General features: G+C 41.4%; 1 protein-coding gene across 10 annotated transcripts in view; it reads left to right on the top strand.

Moving 5' to 3' along the window:
• Positions 1-22,133, top strand: part of BMPER (BMP binding endothelial regulator) — a 247,035-nt gene extending 224,902 nt beyond the window's left edge. For all 10 annotated transcript variants that reach the window (XR_012432543.1, XM_074035245.1, XM_074035243.1 and 7 more), the window contains 2 exons: positions 10,828-10,958; positions 20,730-22,133. Coding sequence is in view for 9 of the 10 variants with exons in the window: in XM_074035245.1 (XP_073891346.1) it covers positions 10,828-10,958; positions 20,730-20,911 (313 nt within the window). In the remaining variant the exon portion in view is untranslated. The remainder of the gene's footprint in view (positions 1-10,827; positions 10,959-20,729) is intronic.
• The last annotated feature ends 2,059 nt before the right edge of the window (positions 22,134-24,192 follow it).

Below are 24,192 nucleotides of genomic sequence, written 5' to 3'. Positions count from 1 at the left end.
CGTGTTGCCTGGCTCAGTTCTGCCCTGCTCTCCCCACCACACCCCAAAGGACCCAGGATCGAAACCAGGTTCTTCTTTCTGTCTGCATTTCCCACAATGCCCAGTCAGCAGTTTGCACGCAGCCGACATTCCCTTGGTGTTTGTTGAGGGGACTAGAACAATTTCAAAGATGGTGTGTATCTATGTTGGAAGTAAAATTATGATGAGATGGGCTCACCAAAAAGAAGACAGTGAGTTTCTTTGGGGTAAAGATCCCTCTCTCATTTTTGGGCAGGGGGCTTTTAAAATACATATACTACCTAGTTTTGGGGCTAGCTGAACCCTGGGCAAATTCATATCTTGACAGAGTCATAGAATATTAGTAGTGTGGGGACCCCATCATTTTACAAACTAAGAGTAAGGCTTACCCCAAAACATGGCTGAATATTGGCAACACGCTGATACCTTTGGCCCCTGATGGTATTACCACCTCAGACTTGGTAGATGTGAAATGTGTATATTGAAATGTGTATATTGCTCTCTGACATAGAGCTCCTAAAACTTTGTAGGCAACAGCACTAGGGAAATGTTTTTATTTTATTTTATTTTTATTTTAATTTGGCCTCTGACCCCAGTTCCTGATACGGAGCTCCTAAGACCTTTTAATTGCATTAAATTAATTAATGCAATTAATTTCCTGAATGGTAGGAGTGACAGATGCAGAGCTCCTAAAGCCCTTGTAATTTACTTGGTGATAGCAGCATCTTTTGTTCTGATGAGACTACCCCTGGGGGGCTCCTGGACAGCCTTAGGATGGAGAGGGGCTGCATTACTAGAGGAACCAACTGTGTAATTAGAGGGTTGGACTTTCAGCCTCTCCCCCTAGCCTCTGAAGAGGGGAGAGGGGTTGAAAGTTGAGTTGATCACCAATGACCAGTGATGTAATTAATCAGGCCTATGTAATGGCACCTCCACAAAACCCCAAAAGGTCAGGGTTTGGGGGAGCTTCTGGATAGCTAAACACACAGGGGTTCCGGAAGGTGATATGCCTGGAGAGGGCGCGGAAGCTCTGCATCCCTTCCCACACCCTCGCCCTGTGCATCTCTTCCATCTGGCTGTGTATCCGTATCCTTGGTAACAGTCTTTATAATCCACTGGGTAACTCAAGTGTTTCCCTGAGTCCTGTGAGTCAGTCCGGCAAATTAACCGGATCCAAGAAGGGGTTTGTGGAAACTTCGATTTGTAAACACGTTGGTCAGAAGCACAGGCCACAACCTGGGACCGCAATTGATATCTAAAGTAGGGAGCAGTGCTGTGGAACTGAGACCTTTGCCTGTGGGATCTGACGCTAACTCCAATAGGCAGTGTCAGAACTGAGTTAAATTTCAGGACACCCAGTTGGTGTCCCCTGGAGAGCTAGTGGTTAGTGGGGAAAAGTCCCTACACGTTTTGGTGACCAAAGCGTTTTGTGTTGAATGAGTGTGTGGAAGCAGGAAGAACAGTTTAGCTTTTCCTTTAGTGGTAAAGAATATTTCTCTTCTGCTTAGGTGAAGGGTTCCGACTCTCTTGTACTTGAAGTTCTTTTTAGAGACAAATGATATGTGAGGCTTGATGTACATAGGTAAAATGAGATTTCGTGAAAAAGATAAAAAAGGTGGATGGAGCAGAGACTTCTTCCTGGTGGTGTCCCACCTCGCCCTGCCCTCTCCAGGAACCTGCCTCAGATGCACTCACCCTTCTTGGCAGGCATCAGAGGTAGGTGCTTAGGATTACACAGGGCTTTAGTTCACCAGCCTTACAATTGTTTTACAGTAAGCATGACAGTGATGAATTGAGCACAAGTTTAAGATAAAAGTGATTGATTTTCTGCCAAGCACCATTTTTATGTTCTTTTTTATCAGCCAGCCTCCAAAATGGTGAGTTGTTTGATTTAGAAGCAAATGCAGGAGTAAGAATTACGGTTACTTCATGCTCTAACTCTTGGCCACTAGAGGGGGGTCATGACCAAGCTTCCCTCTCCCTGTCCAGCTCCTGAGACCATCTTGCAAGATTTGCCGGGCTCTGCTAGAATGGGGCCCAAATTGAAATGAGGAGTTATTTCTAGAAGAGTGACAACTCAGCAAATGTCTGTTAATCATGGTCAGTTTTTCCCTCCGTGAAGCCAGTGTTTCCTACTTGAGCAAAGATAACTTAACTTCCCAATGGGAGTATTTCTGAAGTTACTGGTATATAGTCTCTGGCTTTGGGCTCCTTAAAAGCTATGGCCCCTGGGTATAGAGAAAATAGCAAAATGGTGCGCATCCCTTCCCTGTTATTAGATGGGCGAGAATTTAACTGTGGATTATACTCTTCACATGTGGTCTGATATATGGCCTTATCAAGGGAGAAAATATTTTAGATTCCAGACATGTTTGGTCACTGCTAAAAGCGTACCTCTACTAAAAGCAAGTATGCGGAGTTTCTTCTAAAGCTGGGATCCATGGAAAATCCTAAGAATTGCTACTCTCTTAAAGGAGGTGTCTGTGTCCACAGATGCCTACATTATTTCACAAAATCAATCCATAGCTTCGGAAGAGGGTCAGAGGTGAATGATCATTTCTGGAGCTCCTGTGTGCTGCTGTGTGTGTAATGCCATTCACCTCCCGGGGAAAGTTAGGAGGATTTAAAAATAAATATTTTTAGTAATTGGAGAGCATCTAAATTAGGTAAAAAGTGTTGGAATGTATAACTAGGCAATGTATATAGGGTAGGGACAGTGGGCAGGCAATCAAGTAAGAGATTCACTGTGAATCATGAACAAAAATGGTTTGGTAGGTTTTTCTCCTGTTAATTTGGCTGTTGGATTTTTGTTCTTGACAAGCCAGGAAGCAAGCAGTTGACAGGGAGGGAGGGACACAGAAGGCAGGAAGAAGAAAATACAAGGCTGAGCAGGGGAGCGCAGGAAGGTAACTGAAGAGTCCTTATGAGCAGGGACACATTGACTGATTCTGTGTGGCTCTGGATGTCAAACCTGAGAGTTAACTGGAGATTATGAGAATTTGGATCCCTAGAAGAAAGAAATGTTATAACCAGCAGATCTGCCGAGCTACCCTGCAAGGAAACCAGCCCCCTGTCCTGCGAGGTCTCAGGAAGAGGCTGTGTGGTTCTCTGTCAGGGAAATTTTTTGCTTTGTATTGTTTTTGATATGGGGAGGTTGACCCCGTGACTGTCAAATCTAAGATCTGCTGATTTGGAAATTCTGTGCCTCTACTCAGGCACCTCCCTTAGCCTGGAATTTCCCTTTTCTCATTCATAATAGTTGTTATGTCATTTGGAGTTTGATTTTTAGTATCTGCACAATCCTGTTTTCTTGGAGGAGCCCATCTCTGTTAGCCTCTGTACCTTGTTTAGTGCCTGGAACAAACAGAGCTCCATGAATGCCTTCTTTTCACCGAGGAGTGGGCTAACAATTTAACTTGAGTGTAGGGGGATGAGGGGAGAATTTGGGAAAGCTGAATTTGGGAAAGCTGAAAGAGAATTTGGGATAACTTTTGTATCTACAACCAGAGAAACAGGCTGGACTCTCGTTCCAGGTATCCTCCTGCCCTGTCTCCCCAGATCAAGGTTACGAAATCCACAAGCTAATGAAAATGCCTGGACTTGCTGTTCTGTCCTGGCAACCCCAAGCAGCCATAGAACCTGGAATATCCTCAGCAATATTTAAGCCAGCATGGACGGTCGCCACAGGGATGCCAAACTGGGGCTGGCCCAGGAATGCTGTGGACAGAGCAGCAGGAACTCCCTGCTGGCTGGCTCAGCAGGCTAGCCCTGCCCTTTCATTGACAGCTCAATAAAACAGCCTCACACTTCCCAGGATTGAACCTTCTGGCCGTGTTTTTCGTGTGACAGTGGTGTTTTTTGTACCCCTTCGATGGACGGATAGGAATGAGTGTGTGAATGTGCCTGTATAGGGCTGAGGAAAAGAGCATGATATTGGATGACATTGTTTTCATAGGCGTAATGTGACATGAATATGCCTTCCTACCTTGGCTACTACCTTTAGTTATTTCCATGCAACTCAGATTAGAGAAATTAGGGCAGGATTTCAAGGATTAAAATGTGAGTTTTTTAATAGACTTGTGGTAGCTAACCGCACTTCTGCTCACTCAGCTGCGACTCTGTCTTCCTTACCTTCTCCCTCCCCTGTTTTCCATTGATGCCCAGGCACCAATAAACCTAAGATGCCTTCACTCACTTCTATCGCCTTCCTAGATATGTGGAACGAGGAAAGCCATATGACCAAATGGTGGTTTTCTTGTTATCTTCCTTGCACTGTTGAGTTCTGCCTCGATCCTGCTGTTGCTCCCAGGAAAGCTGACCTTCAGATTGACAAACATAGTCCAGCTGAAGACCCTTTGGGGTGGCAGAGAAGACAGCCAGAATGCTGGATGTCTGGCTCCGAGATGGAGCTGGCCCCTGCCACTCCTGGCTTGCCCTTCTGTTCTCCAAGAACCAGTGTGGAGAGTTCCCAATGGGTAATACATCTGCCGTTCAAAACTGTGCCTGGGAAGCAGAGACACTTGCCTCTGTCTGACAGGCACGGCCCTTGTGCCAGAGAAAGCAGAGGGGAAACCACTTGGATATGCTGTTGCTAGGAAGCATAGATGTGTTTGATGTTTTGATTTTAGCAGTATTGGAGGTTTGCCTTTTTAATAACATGAAAAACTATAGGTTTTTCTTATATCAAATATGTGCTTTATTGAAAATGTGTGGTTAAAGCAGAATTCTCTCATCAAATCCTTTTTTCCACCAGTCATTAGATTAAAAAAAAAATTCCCCTGGAGACGGGAGAGGAGTGCAAGAAGTTCAAAATGAAAATGACAGCGGAAAGGTTCTTGCAGAAGCAACTGAGTTCAGAGGTTGTTATGGCCAACAGCCCCCGTGGCCTTGGCCGTATTAAGCAGTGGTCACAGAGTGGGAGTAAGGGTGGAATTCATGCCTTTCAGATATCAGTGTCCAGCTGTTCAATCCTGCGGAAGCTGGGAAAAGGTCATGAGGTTACTCTCATTCACTCTTTGAACGATTCACTAAATATTTACTGAGCTATGTGTTCACGGCGCTGTGCTGGGAGGCTAGAAAAGCCAGACACAGTCCTTGTCCCCCAACAAGGGAAAAGGTGATATTTCAAAGGATCTGTGCAATAAGAAAGGTATGAAGGACATGCGACCCTATAGGGAGTGGCTAACTTTTTTGGGGCCACTTGGCAAGCACCACTGAGGAATTTGAATTAAGACTTAAAGGATAGACATTAGATTTTTCCGGTGGAAAAGACATGGAAGTACATTCAAGGCAGGAATAGCCAGGTGGATGGAAGGCCAAGGGTTGATGGGACATTCTATGACTTGGTAAAAGAAGGAGTAGGGAAGAAAGAAATGGAGTTAGAAAAGTAGGCTAGGATGCTAGGAACCTTGAATTTGATGCCAAGAAGTTTGAAATTTTTTTGTAGGTGCCCAATCAGAGGTGAGCTTGATTCTAATCTCAGGACACCTATAAATCCCTCTAGGAGGACAGAAATGGATTCCCTGGTGCTAATGGAGCTGCACTCTTGGCAGCACCATCTAATAGCACTTGCTTCAGTGATGGAAGTGTTCTCAATCCACTCTGTCCAGTATGGGGGCCACCGGCACCTGCTGGCATTGAACATTTGAAATGTGGCTAATGGGAATGACAAACTGAACTTGTAATTTTATTTAATGGACATTAACTTAAATTCCAATTTAAATAGCCACATGTGTCTAATGGTTTCTGGTGTGGAGTGTCCAGGAGGCAGTAGCTGTAGTGTGATGCGGGAAAATAGTTCTGAAGGCTTCTCTGCAGATGAGTTGTGATTAATTGGATGTCAAGGAGGGAACTGACCACAGGTCAGTTCTGATCCCACTACCGTGCTGAGTGCTATGAGGAACAGGGTTACAACACGCCTTCAAGGAGTCATTGAAACACGACACACAAACATCAAACATTGAGAGAAGGGAGGTAGTGGATGTGTGACAAAGTGCTGCCCAGCCTGGTGCCAGCTCCCTGGGCCCCTGCATCAGCTCTGGGCCTCCTCTTGCCCTATTGTGGCACCGAGCAGCTGTGTTAACCACACAGAACAAGAGTCCTGCCTGCACCTCTTGGCTGCCAGGCAAGATGCCAGGAGTGGGGTAGATGAATCAGGAAACCATTTCTAGATACATGAATTTGAAGCGCCTGTGACAGACCATATGCTTTAAGGGGATTGCATAGGCCTGATTCCTTTGTTATTTTGCCAATTCCGTTACAATAGAAACCTGGTCAGGCAGGCACTGTTCACCTGCAGAGCTTTTCTGGAAAAGCTCAGAGTAATGCAACCTGTGTTTTCCCACTGCAGCAGTGGGCGGCTGTGTTTCCTGACCAACTCACCATCAAACACAACATAAATGGGACAGAACAATGTCATGAGAGCAGAGATACCAAAGCCATAAATCTCAGTCACTCCCACAAGTGATAAAATTCTGCTATTTATTCTATAAAATGAATATAAATGTAGACCATGGGTACATACTGATTAAGGAAAGGACAGCAATCTTCCGTAAACACAGAAAACTCAACTTCACTGTGTCATAAATTAGATTTTCCTCACACTGAATTATGAAATGTGATAAACATGAATTGAATAGTTGAATAACAATAGTTTTGTCCCTCCCTAAAATTTGAAGTGCGTTTGAAGATGCTTTTATTTTTTCCCTTAATAAATTCCTTTGTAACCAGCAGAAGCATGCAACATTATTCCATTATCTATTCCACCACAACATCAATAGGCCAATGAAACGCAGGTGTGAAGACAACACAAAGTGAATCCAGCCGAACGAAGTCCGCATCGAGAGGCTGCCGAAGCCCAGATTGGGAAGATTTTAGCTGGAGGAATGTTGAATAACTAAGACCTACAAATAGACACCTTCCTTTTCTCCCATTCTTTATTTTCCCACTATCATTCTGAAAATCTGATTCAAATACTAATATCTTTCATGATATTCTTTTGTGTAGTTTTAAAAGTAAATTGTGATATTTACCTTTTTAGAAAAGTGATATGTATTCACAGCGCCTGCCTGACTCTTTGGGTTTCTATTGTAACGGACCTGGCAAAATAACAAAGGAATCAGGCCTAGGTAGAAAATACAGGTAAGAAAATTAAGGAGAACCACAATCCACCACCCTGAGCTGTCCTTTGGATTTAGTCATATCTGTTTTCAGTTATTCTTATTTTCATTGTGTGATTACATGATGTTGAAACACAGTTTTGTTATCCTTCTCTCTCTCTTTTTTTTTTTAGTTAATCCTTCCCAAACATTTCCTCATATTTAAAAAATATATTTCCAAAACATCATTGTAATGGCTGTAGGGTATTTCATCACAGAAGTCACCTGCATTTATTTAGCTGGGCCCTTATTATGGACAATTTAGGTTATTTCCCTTTTCTTTTTCAATTTAAATAACATTGTGATGAAAATACCTAGGTTTGAAGCCTATATTCACGGGCATTACTATTTCCTTAGGTGTAAAATTTTCATCAGAGAGTAAGAACCTTTGTCTGGGCTGTGTATAAATATTATTCAATTTCTCTCTAGAAAGACCTAATGTAGTTACTGTGAATATGGGTTCTGAGATCAGACAAAAACAAGGTGTCATCCTAGGTTTGCAGCTCTGGATCTATGATCAACCCTGTGACATTGAGTAAATTACTTAACTTCTTCAAGCTTCACCTTCCCTATCTATTAAATGGAGCAGTGAAATCTTTGCCTCATATCCCGTTGCCAAGTGGAGTGGAGGAGACAGTCCCTGAAAAACACTCCGTGTAAGAGCTGGCAGTTTCACACCACTGCCAGTGGGGCAGGGGAATGGCTGCTTCTCCATTCTCTCACCAACTCTAGTCATTGTTTTATGTAAAAATCATCAACTTCATAAGTGAGAAACAACATTTTTGAATTTTAGCTTCCGAGACAAAACACATATTTCAAGCCTTTAAAAATACATAAAACATTTTCAAGTAAAGGTCTGGCTTGGACAAACGTTTTTGTCTCATATATTGTTCCCCATGAGTGGCTGATCATATAAAAGCTCAGATCTTCCTTAGTTTTACAGTGAAGGCACATCATTGATTGTGTCTGTGGAGACAGAAGGGCCTGTCTGTGGGTGAGGTGGAGTATATGTACACAGTGGTTATTAAATGTGTGCTTAAAACATTTTCTCTCAATAGTCTCAATGAATTGGATTTAGCTATCGATAATTTATCTTCAATTGTGTAAATAGCTTCATAAGACAAGTAGAAATCAAGAAAAAAAAAAAAAAGGAAAATATTCACTAACAATCCCCTTACCCAAACAAATTACATTTTATTGGTTTATTGTCCATGGAATGTTACAGAATTACAGTAGACATTCGTTCAAGTCCGAGGACACATTTCCTCACACTGAGACCAGCCTTTTCCCATGTATGTGCCATCATTTTACCAGGCCCATGAGATGCCGTTCCATCCAGGTCTTGGCGGTGGGAGCCGTGTATACAGAAAGAGACCTACCCCCATGGGCCAGGAGAGAGGGTGAGGAACAAATTCTTCTGGAAAAGTGAAGTAGGAATGGGATTAGAGGTTAGAACCTGGGGCAGCCAAAAATGTTGCTGTGAAGTCTGAGCATAAATACGATGGGTGTGGGTTATTCTGAAATGAAAACTGAAACAACAAAGGGAAACAGCATTGAGGGGAATTCATACGCCGACATTTAGACACCATTTTAGGGACAAGCTTTAGTTGGCTTCTCTTTGGAATTCCAGAGGCTCTCCCCAGTGTAGAGACAGTACTGTGTGTTTAATGCCTGAATGCATTTGCCGGAGATTTCTATAATAAAAGTGGGGAGAAGTATTAAGAAATACAACCTTGAGCCAGGCGCAGTGGGTCATGCTTGTAATCCCAGCACTGTGGGAGGCCAAGGCGGGTGGATCATCTGAGGTCAGGAGTTCAAGACCAGCCTGGCCAACATGGTGAGACTCTGTCTATACTAAAAATACAAAAAATTAGCCGGGCATGGTGGTGGGCACCTGTAATCCCAGCTACTTGGGAGGCTGATGATTATTGCTTGAATCTAAGAGGTGGAGGTTGTAGTGAGCTGTAGTGAGCCGAGATTGCACCATTGCACTCCAGCCTGGGCAACAAGAGCGAAACTCCGTCTCAAAAACAAACAAACAAACAAACAAACAAACAAAAAACCAACCATGACTACTACAAAGAAAAAAGATCACTTTTTCTGTCCTGGTTATAGTGTCTTAGGTATCACTCATCAAATAATCTCTCAGTCCTTGACATGGAAGGAGGCTGTTTAGCTTTTACATCTGTTCCTCTTTTGTCCCTGTTTGTTCCTATTTCCCAAAACTGTGCCCTTGAGTGTTGGGCTGCAATAACTTTGTGCGTTCACTGTGAGCCTGTTGCTCCTTGAATCTGTTTTTTGCTGTTTAATTCCTGTTTAGAGCAGATAGTGTGTCGACCTCCACCCAGAGCTGGCTGACTGCTCTCGACAATCGATTGTGCACAGGTCCCACAATATGGGAAAATGGCGTTATTAACATCCAGTGGCAGTGTCATGATCACTTTTCAAGATCATAAGTGCAGCTTGTCCTCTTGGATGTTATTTTTTCTGTGTTCAGCTTTGAACAGCTTCTGTGAGGAAGGGAGTTTGCTGAACAAGGTTATTAAAAATATAAGGATAGTTTAATTTTATTAATCTTGGAGGCCTCTTGCATAAATGTTAACTCGAAACTGTGAGGCAGTAAATTTGCTGAAAGAAGAAGATGACAGTTGTTGTGTGGTATAATAAAAAGGACACCACTTTCAAAGCTGGGAGATATAATTTAATTTGCTCTTTTCCACTTAAAAGTGCTGACTTTGGGCCCATGTATTTATTTGTAAAATGACCCCTTCATTTATGGAACAAGCAACTGTATTATGTCTTGTTTACCATCCAGTGACAGGCTGCGTGTGAAAGCATTTTGTAAACTGTAATATTATATGCCAATGTAAGGCCAGTATTATGTCTTTGTGGTCAAGATGTTTAAAAATTTGTTAGTTTGCATTTCCGCTCAATTTATGTCCTGGTCCATCATTTCCATATTTCAGCTATAGAGACCTTGGTTTAATCCTGTTCATCTTGCAGTCTAATTAGAGGCCTGAAATATTTGCTTTAATTTGAATTTGTCACTTTACATTCTAAAGACTGAAGATTCAGTGGTCCTTAAAAGAGTAAGATTCTAAGATATTACAGAAATGAATTCTAATTGTCTGTCTTCAGAAAGCCATGGGATTTTGTGTTTTTATCAAGTTGGTTACCATTTTTGGAAACATTGCAGTAAAATTTATTAGTTTTATATCAGTGCTTGTCACAAGATGGTGATGGTATTCCAGTAGGGTAGCCATTAGGCGCATGGGGCTATTTACATCTAAGTTAATTAAAATTAAAGCAAATTAGAAACTTGGTTCCTCCGTTGTGGCAGCCACATTCCAGATACTCAGTAGCCAAATACAGAGTGGTTTTGCACAGTGGTGATGATAGAATATGTCTATCCTTACAGCAAGTTCTTTTGGATAATCTTGCTCTAGAAGAAAGGAAATCTAATATCACATTGTTCAGAGGTATCCAGCACTTAAGTCCCATGCAGAATTTTGCCAATTTAGGTTTCCAATCTAAAATAGACATTTTAATGGGCCAATCAGGTTTCCCCATCTACGACCCTTTCTGAAGTTATATTTAGGGTGTTTATGTTTGATATTTTTAAATGTTTGTATCTCTCTATTGGGTCCTATAGGTCCTGTGTGACAGACATGTGTGAATGTCCAGTCCATAAAAACTGTTACTGCGAGTCATTTTTGGCATATACCCGGGCCTGCCAGAGAGAGGGCATCAAAGTCCACTGGGAGCCTCAGCAGAATTGTGCAGGTAAGAAAGTCCTGGTGGATCTACCCATCAGAAGTTTACTGCAATGCCCAAGATGGCAGTGGAGGTGACTTGTGGGTGCTGACGTGAATGGCCACGTGTCCCTTTGTCAGAGGAAAATCCCTTCAGTAGGCCAACTGGATTGCTACTTGATAAAATACAGGGACTTCCCACTGGGCAAGGTAGACAGCACTTAAGATAAATGCTTTGTGACAAGCATATTTAAGCAATTTAAAGATTTCCACTGTTGCAAAATCCTCTTGACCTCAAACTATCAGCTGGATAGACTTAGCTCATGGACGGTCATTGCTATGGCTTAGGTTACGTGTGAAGCAAAGGAGATTTGGGACAATTACAGTCATTTAAGGTCTTCAGGATAAATAAGATACTTTTTTTTTTTAGAGATCATTATACAAAGCCTAGTAGAATTTTTTTCCCTTCTGAGAGATTTCTATAATAGTTGTTGCCTCAGGCAAGTTAATTAGCTTATTTGATATCTGTAAAATGGACTTCTTTATTCATCCAAGAAATATTTGTTACAAAGTGGCAAGGTACTGGGCACCGTGCTGACACTGGGTACTTTCATGGGTATAAGAGATGAAGCCCCAGCCATTGACGCACTGGCAGCCTAGTGGGAGAAACAAACAAAAACATAACTCTACAATAAAAATAAAAACTTGCAAATTACAGTAAGTATGAGGAAGGAAACGAACAGGGCAGAGTGGTAGGAAACCATTGGAGAGGGCTGAGATGGGATGAAGAGGGAGGCTTCTCTACAGATGATATTTTAGCCTTGCCCTGAAGGACTGAAGGGAGTGAGGGCAAGCATTCTATGCAGAGGAAACATGTTTGATGGCATAAGGTAGGAGAAAAATTATTAGCATGCTCTCAAAGTGGAGAGGAGCCAGTGAGGTTTGAGCCTGGGGTGGGCTAGGGGAAGAGGGGCGTAAGAGGAAGGTGGAGTAGGAGCAGGAGCTGAATGACGCAGGACTTGGCAGGGCTTTGAAAGGAGTCTAGCTTTTATTCCAAGAGAAATGGAAGCCTCTGATAGCTTTTAAGCAAGCCTCTTTCTGCTTTCCAAAGATGACCCTGGATACTAGATAGAGAATAGATTGGAAGGGGACAAGATTGAAACCAAGATACTAGGCAGGAGGCTATTGTGATAGTCCTGGTGAAAAACTGATGGTGGCTTGGATTAAGATGGTGACAGTGCATGTGGAGAGGAAGGGAGAGAGTCTAGATTTTAGAAATTTGCAATTTTGGAATAATGCCTGCTATCTAGTTACAAACATTAGTGATATATGCATGAAGCATCTCAAACAGTGTCCAACTCATAGAAGATGTCAATGGTAGCTGCTGTTGTTACTTAGATTTGAAGGAGAAATGAACTGAATAGTTGTCACCTAGTTCAAGGATTGGCAAATTTTTGTCTTTGAAGGGCCAGATTTACCTGAAACAAAGAGACTGGGATTTTCAGCCTACTACCCTAGTCTTAATAGCCTTAGCTCACATCTCAGAAAAGAAGGCCACTCATGCCACTACTGACTCCAGAATGTCTACATTGGTTGAAGATAAGAGTGGTCACCTGGTTAAAAAGAAGCATCAAGAAGAATTGCCTTGAAGCTGTGATTGCAGTGTGCAGACATTGCGTTCACTTAGACCCGTGCGTTATAACCTGTCTGGACATTGGAATCACCCTGGGAGCTTAAAAAATGAACCAGGAACCTAAGCCTGTGCCCTGTGCACTGATGCCTTTCTTCAACTGGCCTCGCGTACCTTTTAAAACTCCCCAGGTGATTCTGACCTGCAGCCTGTGTTGAAACCCCTGAGGTAACCCCTGTGTTTACTTGGGTGGCTGTGGGGAGGTAGGATGATGGATTTTTGGGAGTTGCTGAAGCTTCCTCAGCTGCCCCTTGGTGCAGTCACTAGTTTGTGTTTTTTGAAAAGCACCAGAGCCCTTTCACCTTCCTGTGACCTCCATTTTGGTTGTGCCCCCTCCTCTGCAAACCCAAGTACAATCTTTATATCAGAGTTAACCTTCCACAACAAGTGTGCTGCTTTATCAATGCTGCCCTTCTCAGATAAGTATTGATTCGATAAAAATAATTCACTTAAGGTGTGACTGAGGCTGCTAAAAGGTGAGGTAAATGGCTGCCCTCTAATCTAATGCATCAGTGCTGGGTAGAATATGTGAGGGTGAAGTTTTTGAGGAACTGGGTCCTTCCAGCCATCTTGAATACTCCTAGCTGCCTTTATTTTGAATCCCCTTTCCCTTGAATCTACCAGAAAATGAATAAAATAAATGGAGTCAAGCTTGATCCATCCATCCATCCTGGTATAATGCAGGGCTCAGCAGAATTCTATTAATTTGATTAGCTGTGACAGTGCTGTTGTTGGGATCGTATTAGATATAGGATATATGATCCTTCTCTCCCTGGCCCAGAGCTATACTTAGCACCATTTCAGTGCACACATTGCATTTGAGGACTACACATTTCACGTCAGCATCTTCATTTCAGGGACTGAGTCTCTGGAGCTAAAATTACTTTTCTAATGGAGAAGGAATATGGCTCCTGAAAGATTCCATTTACCTCTTCTTAGTGGCACCATCTGGGTGAAGTATAACTCCGTCAAATGAAATTCAGTGGGAGGGGAACATTTTAGACATACACATTCTCTCTCTCTCACATACACACACACACACATACGCACACACACACATTATGAACTTCCACAGACTGACAGCTGGTACATGAAGAAATAAATTTACACAGATCTGTAGCATCTCTCAGTAGATTCAGTTCAGATTCACGTAGAATATTGAAGACTATAAGAGCCTTCTTTAGTCGTTTTTAGCTCCCAGGTCCTTTGACTCATGACAGCACTTAAGACCACGTAAGACAAAAAAGAGAAATCTTCCAGAGTAAAAAGTTTGGAAGTTGAACATATAAGAAGTTAGCCAGGCGAGAAACTCTGAATGAACCAGTGACATTTTAAAGTCCAACCTGGATTTTAACACTGTCATGACTACAGACACAATATGTGCCCACTACCTATGGCATGAGGGACTAATGGAACTCTAATTTAGCATGGGAATTGCTAAATGAAATCGAATATGTTAAGGGCTATAGTGAAAGTACATAAAAGTTTAATAATAATCATTTATATTGCTATTCACCCATTTTAAGCACGTCCTTTCCCCCAAGGACTATATTAGTATTTTATGTTATATTTTATCTTGATAATACCCATAATACTTTATTTATATGGTAACTTTATATTACCCACATTTTACTCATAGGGTCGTTGAGACTTAAAATAGTTAGGTAATTAGCTGAAAGTCTCAGAGCTAGGAAGCGAGGAAGCTGGGAGTTGAACCCCGGTCAACTTGCATCGTTGCCCCGTTCTTAATCATTATGAGAACACAGAGACCCATAAGCATTGTGGAAAAAAAAGGAATGCATATTTATGTGCTTGTATTAGTGTCAAATAATTCATCCAAATATGTATCTAAATCTTAGTCACCTTAGTGACTTTCCAATTTCTATTTCTTTGTTCCCTATCACTGGTGTTTGTTACTTGGAACCCTCTGACTCTAAATTTGTTGTGATCTTGTCTGCTGTATGTTACATTGTCATCCTCAGCAGAATGTCTGCCACCTGCCTATAACTGATACTAATTGTCACTGCACACTCAGTAATACATTTTATACATGGAAAAGGTGCTGGAAATGTGGGTGTTTGTGTCTTTCTGTAGCATAATGGATGGTCTGCTGGGCTATGTGAACAGTTTTCTCCCTCCTTGTCTGGCTCTACAAACCCCAGATGGTTCTAGCTCCTTCCGTGCAGCAACTCTGCCCTAATTATATACACTGAGTTATTTCTTGACTGACTGGATGCCTCCTGTAAAAGTTCAAGAGATAAAGTCAGGTACTGTGACCTTCAGCACCCCGTAGGGGGATGTGGAGATGGTTGAGTTCTGGAAGGCACAGAGCCATGCTGATTGAATGTATTGATAAAGCCGGCACATAATGTTTTTATGTTTCACCTATAGCTGTTTGAATGCTGCTTTGAGAATAAATGCACTCTAACCCTAACCACTTTGGCAGATCCCCGTTTTTTGTTGTTGTTGTTGTTTGTTTGTTTTTGTTGTTTTTTGTTTTGAGACGGAGTTTTACTCTTGTTGCCCAGGCTGGAGTGCAATGGCGTGATCTTGGCTCACCACAACCTCTGCTTCCCCGGTTAAAGCGATTCTCCTGCCTCAGCCTCCCTGGTAGCTGGGATTACAGGCATGTGCCACCATGCCTGGCTAATTTTGTATTTTTAGTAAAGATGGGGTTTCTCCATGTTGGTCAGGCTGGTCTCGAACTCCAGACCTCAGGTGATCCGCCCGCCTCAGCCTCCCGAAGAGCTGGGATTACAGGCGTGAGCTACCATGCCCAGCCATGTTGTTTTTTAACTATTTAACAAAATAGATCCTTTTAAAATACATATGTGCCAATCAAATCACACCTATGTTTTAAGAAATGATCTTACGCCTTTTACAAGTTTGAAAAAACAACTGAATTTCCAGAGGATAAATTAGGGCTCAAGTCAGTGTTCATGTTCTAGGATCATCTAAAAGCTGTGCTGAATTGAAGGCAAATCTGATGATGTCACTCCACAGCTTAAAACCCTTTCAAAGCTTCCGTTTGCCAAGGCTGATGGGGTCATTTGTGGTCTCTGACCCTGGCTTACTACTCTGCCTCTGTCTCCTACCACCTGCCCTCCTCAAGGTTCATGTCTCCAACCCACCAAACCAAGGATCCACCCTTCCCTGATTAAGCCACAGTACCTTGCTGTTGCCTGCACCCCTCCCTTTGTTCCTGATGTTCTATGTGTCTGGGAAGCTCTTCTTGTCATTGTCTGTCTGACAAGTTTGCTCACTTGATGCTTACACAGGATCCATTCTCTCAAGTCTTCCTTGATCTCTACCCAACTCTCACTGCTGAGCTGATGTCTTTCTCTCTTACTCTTCCCCTGTACTTTGTTCTCATTGTCTGATATGATACATCTTATATTTTGCTAAGAACCTGTTTACACATCAGCTTTACCTATTTGTTTGTAAGCCCAACCTCCTATAACTGGAGGACAGAGATGATATCTGATCACATTTTATTCCCCGGGCTTAAGAGAATGCCTGACACATAGATACTCAGTGGATGTTTACTGATTTAATTTGAATTGAATGGGAGATGGTAGTTATAGGATGAAGGATAATACGAGAGAGAGAGAGAGAGAGAGAGATCTTTTTTTTTCCTCTAGTAGTTTTCATTTCCTGCAGTCTACTTTTGACTTGTTGACTGAAGGACATACCAGTCCTTAATAGTAGAAAGGTAAGATGCCTCAGAAGAAGTTGAAAGGTAGAGCTAGAAGAGAGAATTGAGACGTCAGAGAGAGGAAATGACATGGGAGAGTTCATAGCTACAGGATAGTCAGGGAAACACAAAGAATGTGGTGGGAAAGAAGAAATGCTGCTGAGAAATTTTTATACTACAAGGAATCCTTGCAAGACTTAAAGGGGAGCAAAGCCTCTAGAGGGCAAGGTGAGTTGAAAGAGGCATTCTGAAAGCAATGGAGTGGAAAATGAACTCAAAACTGGCCAGACAAAATCCACACTGGGAAAAGGAATGATTGATTGAATGTCATTAATATGAAATCCTCATCCAGGAGGCATGCATTGAGCTGCTCCCCCATGCCTGTCCCTGTGCCAGAACCTTTGGTTACAAAAGATAAGAATCCTGCCCTCAGGAGCCCAGGCCTCAGTGATACACTCTCTTCAACTGCGGGTGCTTGTCACAGTGACCCCCAGAACCTTTAAAATCAATAGCTGCACATGCACCACTGCAGATTCAGAGCAAAAACCTTTAGGGATGGGCTGAGAAATAAATATTTTTTAAAAGCACCTCAGGGACTCATGAATCTCTGATTAAGAACTATAGCTGTACTGTAATTGGGAGATTAAAGCAAATAAGAAAATAACGATAACATTAAAAGTACTGTGGGTTGCAGAGGAGAGAAAGCATCTTGGGGGGATATCCAGAAACCTATTTGAAGTGGGGGACATTTGAATTAAGATAAAACTGATTAGACTGGGAAAAGAATCAGAACTAATGGTAATAGATTTCAGAGGTCTCTAACTGGAAGTCAGAGATAAAACTGTAGTAATTGAGGAAGAGAGAGATAGAAGAGAAAACGATATCAGGGGGAGATTCCAGGAGGTAATGTGAACATTTAATGCCAGGAAGTGGGAAAAGAAACCCAAGAGAGAGAGATGTTCTCCGGGAGTCAGCAGAAGAACGAGGAGAGTTCACTATCATAAGATAAAATGGACACAAAGACCAAATATTTTGCAGAGTGGTCTTGGGAAAATGGGAGTTGCCAAGATGTTAGTGGATATGGACATTAATGAAAACTTTGGAGGGAACTGCTTCGGTCAAGGGGTGGGTGAGGAGATGAGCTGTCAACATTGCTGTCAACATTAATGAATTGCAGAAGACTAGGCTAACATGACCGTAAATTCTTCCACAAAGTCTGGAGGTGAAAGGAAGGAGAAAACAAAGCTGATAGTTTAGGAAATATTTGTTGTTGTTGCTAAATACATAGGGAGAAGATTAATGTGCTACGACAAAGAGTAGGGTAAGTTCTGAAAGCGATGGGGCAGAGAAGAAGAATGGCAAATCCAGGATGGGTGCAAATGAGAAGAGACAGTGAGGGGTAAATTAAGGGTGCTCCTGCAGATGACCTAAATCCAACACTGAAAGAGGATAAGTGCTTTGGGATGGAGAAGTGCTCCAGTAGGGCTTGAGGTAGAAGAGGATGGGAAATAGTAGGACCTAATTCGGCTTTGGAGATAGTTTTCTTCTCAGTTGCTAAAAAGGAATGAGTCTCTGAGTGACTGAAGCATGAATGTAGAGTTTGTTTGCAGGATCAAATCTCAATCTTGGCTGCTCATTAGCATCGTCAGTGTGGGGCAGGGTCGAAGGAAAGGATGAGTGTTTTGTTTTGTTTTCTTAAATTACTGATATCCTGATCCCACCTTGAGGGGTTCTAATGTAATTGATCTGGGCTGAAGTCTGGGCATCAGGAAGTTCCCCAGGTGATCCTAACTTCCAGTTGTGACCACCATTAGTCTACCGAAGCGTAACAACACATGAATACAATTACTGTGTGTAAATATGATATTCAGCTTGGATGTTTCCAAATCATTAAGCAAATGTAATGTATAGGGTATTCTGTTAGTCACTGAGAAGAGAAAAAAAGAGGACTTTGAAGGGATCAGTGAAAAGTCAAAAGATTATCAGAGAAGCCTAAATTGAGAGACTCAAAGGAAGGGTTATGTCAATCCACCCACTCACTCATCCATGTATCCATCAACTCAATTTCCCAATAGTCCTCTGAGTATCTACTAAATGTCAAACACCATACCCCTGCGTAAGGTAAAGAAACAGAACAGCGTTCCCCTCTAGTAGCCTATATTTGAGTTGGTGTGTGTATGTGGAGAGTATGAGTGGATGAAACTGATGACTGATGACTACAATTTCACGTTGTAAATGCAGTGATGGGATAAGCAGCAGGTGCTCTTCTTATCAGTCAAGGAACATCCATCCCATCCACACAGAAGAGGTGGGAATTCAGTTGAAAATGTTGGGAACTCAGTTCAGAAGAGTGGAAGATGAGGTGAATGGTGGTGACGTTCACCAAGCCAGATAATGACACCAGATCAAGGCACTAGAGTCCACCATGCATGAGGGAGCCCATTGATGTCATCTGTAGAGACATCTGTGCAAGGGCACAGATCACAGAATAGTGTAAAGAGGGGGTAGAGTACAGATCCTTAGGCACAAATGGAAAATTCCAATCCCCTCTCTGTTGTGGTTATGTCTGTTTCATAACAGCTTTATTTAGTGAGTATTTATTGCTGACTTCCATATCTAATGCTCGCCAAGTGCCAGAAAATGTGTAAGCTAGAGATGTAGTGAGGGACCAGACAAAAACTCCACCCTCAGGGAGCTTACATTGTAGTGTTGGAAGACAGAGTAAATATGAAATGATGTCAGGTAGTAGTATGTGTAAAGAAGAAATAAATGGGGAAAGGAGGTAGTGAATATGAAAATGTTATTTTGAATAGGAAGTTACCTTTGAGAAGGCACCTCAGAAAGCTGAGAGTAAGCTAGGTGTAGGAATCAATAAGGCATAGATTACATGGGATGTTTCAATATCAGTGACTAGTAATTAGCTGCTACTACTCATCCCTCTGCTGGTGTATCAGACAGCAGCCATGTCATTTACCTCTATCCCCAAAGTATCTCATATAGGGACTTTGTTCAGAGCAGATGTTTACTAAGAGTCAGTGGTTTAGTTAACAGTTGAAGCAGGGATAAATAAATAATACACCAGTGCTTAATATGTATCTATACAGAAAAATGTTCATTATCGAGCCACGTAGTTTAAAGTTGGTTTTATTTAGATGTGTTGTTTCATACAAAACTTGGTTTTTGAATAGTAAGAGCCGATGAGAAGTTGTTGATTACTCCCTGGAAAGAATGCGCTCTCTCATTTGTTTTTAACCAGTGCGATGGATATTTGAGAAGCCTTCATAGAATTTATTTTATGGTGCTTATTAACTTTCTTTTACTTAAATATCATCAAAGATCAACATTTTGTGGCAACTCTAAATGCATAACTTGAGAGACTCAAAGTGAGGCCCGTTTGCTGGCAAACCAGTTCTATCCTTAAATTTTACAATTACACGATTCCTCACCAGGTATTATTCTGCAGACAGCATAAACAATAGAGGCATTGAAGCTGAGCATGTCTTCCATTGTTTTCACTTTTGTTTAAAGCAACTTTAAATGAAGATTGAATTGTTACTGGTGCTCTTGGAGGGTCCCTGCTCTAAATTTCTACTTGTGTCAACATTCCTATTCTTGAGAAATGAGGGGTGGCCCCTTCGACTGCCACTGGATGTGACTCAGATGGAAAAGGCTGTGTGTCACAGAACTTCCAGAATGTTTGCATTATTTTTTTTCTGACAAGTCTAGTCATGAATTTTCAGGATCTCTCAGAATTTTGTCAAAATCACTTTGCCTCTAAGTCAATAAAGATAGTAAATTGGCTGTGACATGGCAACGTTATCGTTTTTATATTGTCTGACCCAGCCAGCCGTTGTCCTCCCTGCAGTCACACATCTGATGTTTCTCTATTTGGCTTAACCCAATCTTGCTTCAGCACGCCTTAAATTTACTAATTTAACACACGATCACATTGATTAAAATACGTCACACATTCCCAATATCCTTGGTAGGTTTTTCCTCTGTGGCTAATTTCATATATTTGAATATTGATGTAGTTGCACAAAATATTCCTATTCATCACAGCTCAATAGCTGAAAGGACTATTTGCAGCAGATGTTTTATACTATTTAATTATTTGTACAATAACTAAATAACCTTAAGGATTTTCCTATAGCCTTACACGTTTATAGTTTATCTTATCTAAGAATAAGATAAATTCTTATTCAGATCTACCTGTGTTTGTTTTTATAGATGTAGCTGATTCCCAGAGTGTTTGAGGAATGTTGGGTGTTTATCGTTCTCTTGTTAAAATGCAAATCTGAGCCTGAGCTATGGAAAGGTCTATGCAGTGACATGAGCCTGCAGAAATGGCCTCTGGCTGAGGGTGAATTAATGGGGCATTTCTCCATGTCATGGCTTTGTCTCCTTCTCTTTTTCAGCCACCCAGTGTAAGCATGGTGCTGTGTATGATACCTGTGGCCCGGGATGTATCAAGACCTGTGACAACTGGAATGAAATTGGTCCATGCAACAAGCCATGCATTGCCGGGTGCCACTGTCCAGCAAACTTGGTCCTTCATAAGGGAAGGTGCATCAAGCCAGTCCTTTGTCCCCAGCGGTGACCTTTGTTTCGATCCTTAAGACTTTGAAACCTGGTGACTTTGACACTGAAGCGGAAGAGCCAATGAAGGACTAAAATATTTGTGTGCCAGATTCTGTAAACACACACACACAGAGTATATATGTGTATATATATAGATATATTCAAAATCATTTCATCATTTATATAAACTATAGGGGGATTATTATATGTATATTTTTTGCTATAAGACATGTATTGTTTCTAGGATCCTAACCTGTAAGCCATTGAACATGTTGTATAAATACACCTGGTGTTTTTAATTTAATAAGGTGGCATGCAGATACATTGGATAGTGTTAACATCCCATACATGTGTCATTTTTAAGGAAGTTTTCTAAGAACCCTCAATTGCCTGCCTGTATTAATTTTAGTTTTGAGTCAGGATTTGTAATTGAGTGGGAAATGTGTTTCTCTGGAGAAGGGCACATTTATCTAGGGGCATTTCAGGTTTCCAAAGAAAAGAATGTATGCCTGGGAAAGACAGCAGGAGATTGGTGACTGGCCCTAATGGTGCATGAAAAGTGAGGGATAGGCTGTTAGAATGTATTAGGTCGTGGGCTAATATTATTTCCAAAATTGATTGGCCGGTTGCCAAGAAATATATATATTTGTCACTAGGGCATAACCAAAGAATCAAGTGATTTCTTGCCATCCTTGCATAGTCCTCAAGTCGTCTAATCATCTATGTGTATATGATGGATGTGACCATTTATATGTCATGTGTTGAGATTAAAGAGTGTCTGGATGACATGTTAATTTTATTGAGCATGAGAAGGTATTTGAAGAAACTGTTGCACAACATATGATGAAATTTTGATTTCTCTGAATCTCAGAGTAATTTAAGATGGGCAAATCCAATGAGTTGATGTAACCCATCTACATTTTGTGGCTATTTCATGTATAAAATGAAAGGCTTTAGTTATTTCTAGAGGAGTCCCATCCAACGCTATTTGGCGACTGTTAATATGTTATAATTGTTAGGCAGTGGAAAAGCCTTTATTGACGAATTGATTTAACCTCAGTCCAAAGAACAGTCTCTATACTTGCTCTCATTTACTGATAAGCTGCTACTAGTTACCATTTGATTGTCTTGACTTTCGTCTTCAGTTGAATTGGTGAAAACATCAACAAAACAAAACCCACTGTGTCTTAAAATAAAATGTTCTGCATTGTAGTCAATAAAGGGCTTAAGATGTAAAACAATGCATTTTCTCTGTCAAGATGTCCTGTGTTATACTTTATAAATTAGTTGCATCAACTTCAGATTTATCAAATTTTAACAGTTTTATTTAGTTATAATTTTTGTATCTTACAACAGTATATATAAAGACTATTATTAGTAGACAAAAGCAAACCTATGTTTTTGACAAGCCAGCATGTTGCCAATGCTTGTCAAAGACATTTATGTTTCTTTTACATTCATGACAGCTAAAATATTAACTTGGATTTTTTTTTTAATTTTGTCTGGAATATCCCTAGTTGTTTGAGTAAACTGAATAAAGTGCAGGGCATAATAGTGACTGGCTGGGGGCACTGGGCCTTTGGTTTTTTTTCACTGCTGTATTTGGATGCTATCTGCAGCCCGAGGTAGTCAGGTCATTGTTTCAGTGCTGCCCTTGGAAAGAAGACTTTGACTTAGGTGCTTTGGGATCTAAGTGTAGTTTGTGACTTTGTCCACATTATTTAAGTATTTGGGGGGCCTCACTTTTGCTTATCTGTAACACAAAGAGGCCATGTAGTATGGTGAGCAGTGTTGAGAATCAGGAAAACTAGACCCCTGTCAGTAACAGGGTAGTAGACTTTGGGCAGTAATGGGAGGCACTAAGGGCTTGCAAACACTTTCCTACTTGTAATCTCATTGATTCCCTGCTCTGCCCTGACAGGAGGGGTAGGGAAAATCAGTTGATGTTGCCTGGTGGTTCCTACCTTCTGTAAAGCGAACAGATTCCTTAAGAATCTTTCAGTTCACTGTAGGTTCTCCTCTGTGAAAGAGGGCAGCATAAGGGAAATGATGCAGAAGGGAGAATTGTGGATAGTTATTTACAGTTCGTGATTCAGCCAAGGACCGAGTTACTCTCCCCATGAGGCTAACCGGCCTCTTTCCCAACACTTAATCATGGCAGCCAGGGTGGGTGAATGATGAAAGCTCTTCTGCATGAGCCAGTGTCATCATTTTGGGTGGGCTGGTTACAAGTTTGAGTGGCATTCCTTTATCTAGGGATTAGCTTAATCTCTGTATATTTTTCTCATTTCTAATTGAAGAAGAAAGGGAGAGCAGAGAGGACAGAAAATTATTTGGGTCTACTAATACAAAGAAGCATCTCTCTGATGGGAGAGGGTGAGGAAATCAGCTGAATGGTTGGCCTGTATATTCTTTTTTAGGCCACAGGCTACAGCTGAGCAGTGGCTTAGTCTAATGATGGAGCACAATGAGGATTTACCAAGTGCTTCAATGAGAGCGGTCCTGTTTTATTCACATGGGATATTTTCAATGCGTTCTTAAACTAAGCTCTTGCAGAGTGAGATGACTTGAAATAAAAATGTTCTATGAATATTGAATTTGATGAGAAACAAGTACCCTCGATGAAGAACAAGCATAATTATGATTCTAATTGCCCATAGTTGGTACTCAGTAAAAGTAAGTTCTTTCTTCTCTCCCTCTGTAAATAGGAATATTTGAGGGTCCTGACCTAGAAGTTTTTAGCTGGGAAGAAAAAATGTCTCTTTGGCATTGATAAGAGCAATTTTTGTTAAAACTGTGGTACACTAAGAATCACTAACTCTTCAGGTTAGAAGCCTTACTCATCTTAACTCTTTGACTGCTTCCTGACCATCAGACCATCCTGTAAGAGGGCATCTTTCGATAAGAATGAGAAAGACCCAGGAGGTTGACTCTTCTCTCAGCTTTCACTGAAACACGGATAAACGATTTCAATTGGAAAACTCTTCCTTCTTGTGAAATAGTTCAGACATACAAAAAGGCATAGAGAATAATGTTGCACACACTCATGAATCCATTACCCTAATTAAGAAACATAACCTGGTAAGTAGTCAATAAATTTTGCTTGAATCAATAAATAAAACCTGATAAATACTAAGTCTCATGGTTGCAACAGCTGTTTCTGGATTTGTTCAGTTTGAGCCTGATTGCATTTCTCTTCACTTTGCCACTCTTTTGTCATTCACATCCATTTGGATCTGACAAGTAACAAGGACATGAGCTGGAAAGCTCTTGGAGTGGGAGGAGGAGACTGCCTTCAGG

The sequence above is a fragment of the Macaca fascicularis genome, chromosome 3 (genome assembly GCF_037993035.2).
Source record: "Macaca fascicularis isolate 582-1 chromosome 3, T2T-MFA8v1.1".
Taxonomy (NCBI): Eukaryota; Metazoa; Chordata; class Mammalia; order Primates; family Cercopithecidae; genus Macaca; species Macaca fascicularis.
This window is presented reverse-complemented; position numbering and strand designations above follow the sequence as displayed.